Genomic DNA, 9,063 nt, shown 5'->3' with positions numbered 1-9,063 from the left:
CACGCAGGGCATCCTGCGTGTGCCCCTTGCCCTGTGTACCCCCTGCCCTCATTTTGTGTTTCTGGCATGCTGGCACTTCAGCATCTTGCAAGGTAGGCATTGTGGGGGTTTTCAGCACTCCAACCAAAAAACATTGCCTACCACTGTAAGACTGAAAATAAGTGTAACTTACTGATTTATGGTTGTCCTGCTGTAGATGCACAATACAAAACCAGTTCAGTTTGGAATTATTCTTACAGACTATGAAAAGGCACAACTTGATGTCCAAAAACTTGTTTTTTTTCTATTCTGTTTTGGTTTTTTAAAAAGGGTTTTCTGGGTGGTATCTTTCATTGAATCAACTGTGTGGTCAGTAGGGATGTAAACAAGATTTGGTGTACCAAGTACCCTTTCTGGTGATATTGGAAAAAGGTTTCTGGACCCCAAAATCTGGCCTGTATCTCTACCAACTATATAGTTGGTTCTATAAAACCTATTACCCACAAAAATCCTAGCTGCTTGCGTTTTTCCTCCACCATCACACCTACATCACTGCCACAACTTCTGTTCTTTACATACACTTTTTCCCTATAAAATATTTAAATTTGCTGAAAAATGCTGAGTTTATATTTAATGACTTGCAGTTTAAGATTATTTTTTTTTTACCTGTTTTCCATCATCTTATTAAGAAATATTACTTTTTGGTTTAGGTAAATTTGTTTCTCCTTTTTTTTCCCAACAGAGAAAATGAAGACGCCTAGATCATCAGCGGTTAGTATTCCCCCCCCCCCCCCCCCCCCCCCAAAAGTGTTCAGTTGCTGGAAATGAGTAATCTTCCCTCAGACTGTGCACAGAGACATACGAACAAATGGGTAGAACATGGATTGAAATCTACTTGGTTGTCTCCCATTATACCACCAGCAGATCACAATCTTTATTACTGTTTTAGGGCTTGGTTTGATGCATACAGAAGTGAATTGGGAGTGCTTTGACTTCAGATGATTGCCTTAAATCCTGACTCTGCTCCTCTGGAATCAGAGCCTGGTTCACAATAGAATTTAGCTGCAATATGCTCTAAACTTCAGTGTCCAGTTGCAGTTATAGACTTTTTTGTTCTTGTTTTTTTTTTTATCTGGACTAAGATAAAAATCAAGGGTAAATCCCAAAATAAAAACTAAGCAGGAAATGGCACAGCAAGTATCATCACTAGAAGTGTAGGCTCCAGGTTCTAGGCACAGTTATGTAATGCAGTTATACAAGCCTCTCATTTTTGCTTGTTAGGAAACCATTGTTCAGAGGGTTGTTCTTGCCTAATTCTTCTGAAATAGAAATCTTACTAAGCAGTCATTCGTTTCTCTGTGTCCTTTATCTCTTCTTTTGTTTTGTTGCAGTGATTACAGGGAAAATTTACTTATGTAGCATAGCCTAAGGTTTTCCTACATCCAACCCATGGATTTGCATTAGCTTGTCTCCCATTGGTGTGTGTTAGAATACTTCTTTACCATTGAGATGCAACTAGCTCTGTTCTCCAGGACAGTTGGTACAAAAACATTGCCAAAACTACATATACCTAGTACAGCAACTGCATTGTATAACACTGCAAAATATTGACCCTCACACAGTTGGGCTTTTGTGACTGTCCTGGACAGTCAAACATAGTGTCAGCTTAATGTGATGGCTAGATGCGGAGTCTTCTGACAGAGCTATCTACTTTCAGGGTAGTGGTCTCAGGAAGTATTTCTTGCTTCTTCAACAACTGTTTCCCTTAAGCACTACTAGTGATAACAGATCCTTGGGCAGGATGTCCTATGTACAGCCTCATTTAGCCTTGTTGGGTGTGTCTACGCATTGCTGTACGGTGATGTTGCTAAAGTGCCATACTTTAGTACTTCCTTTTGAAAGTAGTAAAGCATGACACAGTATGGGTGATTACTGTGTCATGCGGGTGGCACATGCTTAGATTTGCCCACTATATTGCTGTAGCTGTGCACTATGTCTGGGGAGCACACTGCTATGGTGACAGCTGGCGATCACGTGTAGACCCAGATGATTGCTACCTTGCTGTTGCACACTGTACAGCAACGTAGCATGTCACTACATCGCCATAGGGCAATGTGTAGATGCGCCTGTTGAGTGGTATCCCCTTGCTTTGCCTTGTATCTGAATTACTAATGATCTTGTAAAAGTCTAAATATCAGTACTAATGAAATATTTTTATAACATGAAAGTAAGTAATACCACGGGCTGCTTTTTTTTCAGTAGTTGTTGGGGTTTTTTTGTGTTAGTTTTTTTTGTTTGTTTGTTTTTTTTTACTTCCATAAATAGATTTAGCCTCTGAAGCAATGAATTCTGTAAACATCAAACCAGGTTCTCTCTTAGCTTGTGTATGGATATTGATTGCTTTGACACAGCTAGTTTTTTATTATCTTTCTTACTGTAACTTACTAAAGCTGACACACGCAATTGCATTTTTAACTTGTGTTCAAAGATGTTTTTATACATGGCCTCTTGTTGTCAGGGATGTAGAGCCCTGGATCATGATTTCCTGTGAAATCTTTGCTTGATAGCCTCATGGTGCTGTACCATACCCAGTAGTAATTTGTCTTCTGGATAATGTCCAGAATGAGCAGTAGTTTATAAAATCCTTTTCATTTAGAACTAAATTAAAACTTCCTGGTTTCTAAGCAAGTTCTCTTTGCATTCAGTAAAACATGTCATGCATTATTGTTTTAAAAAAGACGTATTAATCACAGAACTGACTAAGCTCCACAGACCAGATTCTTGCTGGATCTGACTTGATGTAGCTTAACTAATATCAGCCTAGCAGTGCTTTGAAATTTTGATTCTGAAAGTGGTACAGTCAACAGCCTGCTGCAGTTTTTTAGATTTGGCCTATAAACTGTAAGCTGTGAAGTGTAAGTAGCAAAATGTGGAAGATGATTCTTTTGTCCCCTTTCACAGAGAATTCTATTTAAAGGACAATTTGTGTTGCTGTTTTGTAGCCTTTTCTATTTTCAAAATCCTGTAGGTGTCTGTTGGCTCATTAGTAGCAGTTCTGTACATGATGATTTGGAGCAGAGATGCCCACATCTTGAGAGACTAAAAACTGTAATGAAATTACTTATAGTCTAAAAACTGCAATTGATTTTTACATATGTGACTAAATTTACTGGTTCTGGCCAGAAAAATGAAAGAGTATTAAATAGCTTTGTTGGAATTCTACGTTTCTATTTTTGCCTTTCAGCCAAGCTGCTTTGGTTTTCCAATCAGCATCTTCTTCATTGTCATTAATGAGTTCTGTGAAAGATTCTCCTACTATGGAATGCGAGGTAACTTTCCTTCGCTCTTCTTTAGCTTTTGGTTTCAGTGGAAAATTTCACATTTCTAACTCCTTGTTCTGTCTTTCTGCAGCTGTGCTCGTTTTGTACTTCAAATTTTTTCTCCATTGGGATGACAACCTGTCTACAGTCATCTACCACACATTTGTTGCTCTGTGCTATTTGACACCAATCCTTGGAGCAATTGTTGCCGACTCCTGGCTGGGGAAGTTCAAGTGAGTGTTTGGGGGGGCGGGGTGTAATCTAAAGCAACTGAACAGAGCAATTAAGTTGTGGATTTCTGTTTCAGGAAAGGGTTTCAAACAGCCAACTGAGTACATTTAATACCAAGTCTTCACAAAATCAAAATCTGTGTTTAGAAAGAGAAGTTTTGAGTTTCAGTGGATGTGGCTCAGAAGTGGAACTGAGGAACAATTGCTTTCACTGACTTGATCTGTCAACTCAGTCAGAAGCACTTACAGGTTCATGGGAGTTGGGCGTAGTCAGAAACTCTGCAAATCGGGCCGTAAAATTTCTGCTTCTCCTTTTGTGCCTATTAAGTGTTTGGAGGATTAAGTCCTAAATGGCTGAAAGTCTTATCTCATCAACTTGTACTTCTGTACAGTTTTTCCCTTAAAGTAGCCTCATTGGGAGATGGGTGTTTGCAGAATCAGGGCCCTAGAAAGCAGTGCTAATCTTGATTTAAAATTTGAAGAATGGCTTTAAGATTTTGTTTCATCTCCCAAGATGCGATTTGGTTCCTTACGCAATCGCATCAAATTTCTAGAGCTGTTTACATCTCTTCCTGCAAATAACAACTGAGTTCAATGGTGATTTTTTTTATACTCCTGCTTAAAGTGGGAACCTGGGACTTGGGTCAGTTGTGAGAGACCCTTTTTTAATTCTGAACACCAGTTACCCCCCCCCCCCCCCCAAGATTCCATAGCAAAAACAATGGAACAGGGAACTTCATGACAAAGGAAGATGGGCAACTTGGTAATCATTATTATGACTGAAGCGGGGGTAGTCAGTGCACTAGTAATTGTAACTTTATAGGTGAGGCTGGATCCTATAGCTACCCATCCACTGTATGTATACAGAATATCTGTGTGGGAGTACCCTCAGGGACACTCCATACTTTGTTGAACAGGAAGTTCTTGTTTGTGGAAGAAGGCAGATACCATTTTTGTAGTGTGCAAGATGTCCAAATAAACTGTAGCAAGCTGATTATGTAAGCTGTCTCGATTATGTAAAAAGCCCTCACCATTTCTAATATTTGTGCCGCCCAAACTGACGACAATAACAAGGCTCTTTTACAGTTGGATCATACAGATGGCCCTCATCTGAATGTCTTGCTGCCCATTGTTAAAGCTAACAATTAAAATGACTAAGTGACAGAGTAGTTTTTAGCCCTGGGTATTTCAAAGATGTCTGTTTGTGTGTGTGTGTGGGGGGGAAGTAGGATCAATTCTAGTGCTATTTCAGTTGGCTCTTTGTACTGTGTTCTTTTACAACATGAACATCTTCTGCTTCCTGATGCATACGGCAGCCTCTCACTACTCATCAGATTTTAGTCCTTTATTTCTGAAACAGAATGTGTGGGGTGTTTGGAGGTGCCACAAATTCCCATTCGCTGAAGCATTTAAGCAGTTCCTTAATGTTAGTCACCTGTTCAAGTCCCAGAAAAGTTAAAAATGTAAGCAAGTCTTTGATCAACAAGTATGAAAACTTCAGCTTAAAGTTATGAGCTTCTTGGTGATAGCAACACACACATGCAACTGAGAAAATCAGGTTTACTGTTTGCAGCCTGCACCATCTGGGAGCTAGGCTTGAATTTTCCTCTCTTTGTAGATGTGGAACATACTTTAAGGCGAGGGAACAAGCTAATGTGCTAGTCATTATTTATGAAAATAGCTTGTTCTGGTTTCCATACTTGGGATGGATGATTTCCTTCCCCATCCCACCTTCTGTTTTGGTTTGGAAATAATACCAAGAAAATACAAACAGTAGTGTATTTGGAGTATAAATTGCATGTTAATGATTAATGTAACACCCAATTTAATTTTCACAACATGATAAATATAACAAAAGAGCTTTTTAATCTTAGTTTTATTATTTAAAAGGCAAGCACTTAGATGCAATGCTCCTACAGTGTTTTGTTAATATGCACAATATTTTTTCTGGTATTTTTGTTGTGTTTGCTTTAATCAGGTAACTAAAATTCCATGACTTAAATCTCTTTCCTTAAAAGAGATAATAAAAAAAATCCAAACTGTACCTGACCTGGAGTATTGTATATTATTCACTAAATATTTTGGCAAATTTGCAATATCATAGTTAACTCATGTTTGTTCTAACCAATAATCTTTCTGTGCTCAACCCTTTTGTAAACTAGAAAGAAATCTGAATTAGTTGTGCAGATAAAGACAGATCTATTCTCTCCTCTTCTCACAACAGGACCATTGTCTCCCTGTCCATTGTTTATACCATTGGGCAGGTAGTTATGGCTATAGGCTCCATAAATGATTTGACAGATCATAACCGGGATGGAACTCCTGATGTCCTCTCAGTGCACATGTAAGTAGCATTACACACTAATGCAAGATGGAGCAATTTAGGTCTTGTCTTGTAATCAGCTTCTTACTGACGTTTTTAATTAGGAAGTCATTAAGTACATGTTATAGAAATCTTGCAAAAACATAGTCAAGACTGCTGAGCTTAATTGAAATGGGGGGCAGGGAAAAAAGTGACTTAATTGTGTTTACTAAAGCTGTTTTTTTGTTTTTTTTTTCCTGAGTTCCCATAGTTTTAGAGCAAAAAAAAGAATCTAACTTGTTGCCTTCTAATAGGGTTGGATAGTTGTAGCTGTAAATGGTTCAGACCTAGGCAAGAACAAAGGGGTTTTCATTAGTAATATATTTTATTGGGCTACCTTTTTTTTTACAGTCAAAAGGTAGCAGAAGGCGGGACAGAGTGGGACCTTTATAGACTAATTCAGAGGGATACGTTTTCATTACTTATGAAGGCTTATGCCTCTCCAAAATAGTTTTATAAGGTGCCAGTCTGCCCTGCCTTCTGCCTGACTGCTGAGACTAATATACCTAACACCCCCTCTGGTTGGAGAGATGTTGGATAAGCTTTTGGGCACCAAGTTTCTTTACTCGGGTCAGGGACAGAAAGCAGTATACTCCAAGTTAAATGTGTGAGAGAAACTAAATGACTACTAGACTTCAGAATGAACTCTCCTAGAAAAAAAGATAGGAACACCTGTGGGAGAATACTTTACTTTTCAAAGAAAAATTGCTTCATTTCTGACTGCACAGCCCTTCTGTATAAAGCCTTAGAATATGGGGCCTGGGAACAAAAGAAATCATAACTTTATTGGACACTAAACATAGAAAATCATATCACAACTCCTTTAACTGGTGTCTCCTGTAATCTGGTAATTATGCCCCTCTTCCCTTCTGAATAGTTCTTTTTTTATGTAACTAGACTGTCTATTCAACTGGACTCTTTCTCTAGCTTTGGAGCCACTGCTGATAACTTTTCTCTGCTCCTAGTTGATTGCTGTCCCCTATTTCTTTAAATCTGTTTTCTTTTGTGCATGGGGGTTAAACACAGCTATTGTAGTATCTGATGTTTAACTTAAACTGTACCTGCTGCTTTTCCAGACTTGAGGAAGGCAGGGCAGGGTGTTTCATACAAATAGTATGATGAAACATTACAGCTAATGAAGTAGGCTGTAGCCTACAAAAGCTTATACCTCTCTAGAGTTGGTCTCTAAGGTGCCGCCCAGCCCAGCCTTCTGCCTGACTTCAGACTAATATAGCTCATGTACTTGCATACTCCTTGCTACTTTTTAAATTGTTTCTTCCTTTTATCCGCTTTCAGACTCTTACAGGATGTGTCCAAAACTGAAGTCCTACTGGTTTCACTTGTGGCAGCCACCTGTCAATAGCAGTTCTCTTAATTAAAAATAGATATATGAAAATCTGAGTTCTGTCAGGGGACACTTAGCCAAACAACTCCCTGGATTGAGATTAAAACTAAAAAGTGTGTAGTTTTACTCGCCCTACTGATTTTCCTCACTGCACAGGGCCTCTGCAAGAATGGATCTCTGCTGATGCTTTACTGCACATGCTTCTGATTTTAAAGGTAGAATTTCAGTAACTCAGAAAGCATTATTCTAGCAACAATACCACATTCAAATTACTTCATGAAAAATATATTCAAGGAAGATCATCTTAACCATAAAATATGGTTCAGTACTTCCGTGTACCATAAGTTACCTGTTAATCAGGTTAATGAAGTGCTAGATCCTACGTTGCACCTCCCCTGAGATGCAGCACAGAAAGCATAAACCAGTATGAGCTGGAGAAAAAATAGTCTTATACTAACTTCCCACTCTCTGGATTCCAAGATACGTCAGTGTCTTCAGTAGTTTCTAGTACAGGACAGATCAGTACCAGGGCTACTGTGGTCTGCTCTGAAGTAGAGCTCTCCTGTAATATGAGCTTTTACAATCGCTTCCCTTCCTGTTCCCTTAGCATTTCCTTGTATCTCTTGAAGCATGCCAGTGCCTGCAGTTGGGGCAATGTAGGCCCCATGCTGCTACTGTTTTTGAGGGTAACTGTTCTTTTACTCCATACCAGAGCCTGGTTCTATGACACTGCTGAATGGCAGGACATCCATTAGTTAAACATGCTTTTCTGTAACTCTGTAGCAAGCTTGGACATTCCTCCTCACCCAATATTCCTTTACATGATCTTAAGAAAATGGAATGATATTTCCCTTTATTGCAGTGCTCTCTCTGTGGTCGGCCTGATCCTGATTGCTTTTGGTACTGGTGGAATCAAGCCCTGTGTAGCAGCATTTGGTGGAGATCAGTTTGAAGATGATCAGGTAACAATATGTATCAAGCTAAGTGCAACATGTGTATATCATAACTAAAGATTTAAATTTTGTTTAAATAATGAAATAAACAATCATATATTTATCTGTGTTTTAAACAATAGATATATGCCTGAAAAGAATTTGCATATTTAGATGTGACCCTTCCTGTAGGAACTAGATATATCTGAATAAGAGCTATATTCTTCTCTTGATGTTGTATGTTAGGAGAACTCAAAGAGGAGGTGTAACTACCTGGGTTGGGGGTGGTGGGAGGTGTTGCTGAGTACTTGAGGTGAGGGGGGTGCCAAGAGCTGGGGGATGAGCAGGCCAGGAGTCTTACCTGTTCCACAGACTACCTCTAGAGCAGAGGTTCCCCAAGTTCCTATGCCACAGCTCGGCAAAGGCCGGGGGATGGGTGGGCTAAACCCTCCGCTGCTGAAGGCCCTGCAGAAGGAGCCGTGGTCTCTTTGCCTGGCTCTGGGCGGGGGCTGTGGTTTGCTGGTCCACAGCCACTTCAGGCTGCAGCAGGTCAGCTGCTGGACCAGAGGACTGAGAGCCCCTGCTCTAGAGTCTTACCTGCTGCCATGCCATGGTCTACTTTACCCCAGGTATTGCTACAACAGCAGCTGCGGGAGGCAGCTGAAAGGAGCTGAGGAGGGTCAGCCCAGCCCAGCCCCACAGGAATCTGCACAAACAGGCATGCTCTGGGCCCTGGAGTGTGAGTTTAGTATGGGAGTTCACGTGGGAGGGGCATGAGGCTCAAGGCAGCGAGCATGAGGAGAAGGATCAGTGGCACAGCAGTATCCCGGACTACTACCTGTGCAATGGTGGTAATGCACTGCATCTTAAAGACCCCCCCCCCCCCCCCCCCCCG

At 40.3% G+C, this 9,063-nt stretch overlaps 1 protein-coding gene across 1 annotated transcript in view; it reads left to right on the top strand.

Annotated features, from left to right (window-relative positions):
* Positions 1-9,063, top strand: part of SLC15A1 (solute carrier family 15 member 1) — a 74,936-nt gene that overhangs the window by 7,530 nt on the left and 58,343 nt on the right. Inside the window, exons 2-6 of the mRNA XM_019525530.1 lie at positions 722-750; positions 3,224-3,308; positions 3,391-3,532; positions 5,754-5,873; positions 8,099-8,198. Of these exons, the coding sequence (XP_019381075.1) occupies positions 722-750; positions 3,224-3,308; positions 3,391-3,532; positions 5,754-5,873; positions 8,099-8,198 (476 nt within the window). The remainder of the gene's footprint in view (positions 1-721; positions 751-3,223; positions 3,309-3,390; positions 3,533-5,753; positions 5,874-8,098; positions 8,199-9,063) is intronic.

Source organism: Gavialis gangeticus, unplaced genomic scaffold, assembly GCF_001723915.1.
Source record: "Gavialis gangeticus isolate Ggan-Ray unplaced genomic scaffold, GavGan_comp1, whole genome shotgun sequence".
Classification (NCBI taxonomy): Eukaryota; Metazoa; Chordata; order Crocodylia; family Gavialidae; genus Gavialis; species Gavialis gangeticus.
Note: the sequence above shows the minus strand (reverse complement) of the source record. Positions and strands in the feature narration are given on the sequence as shown.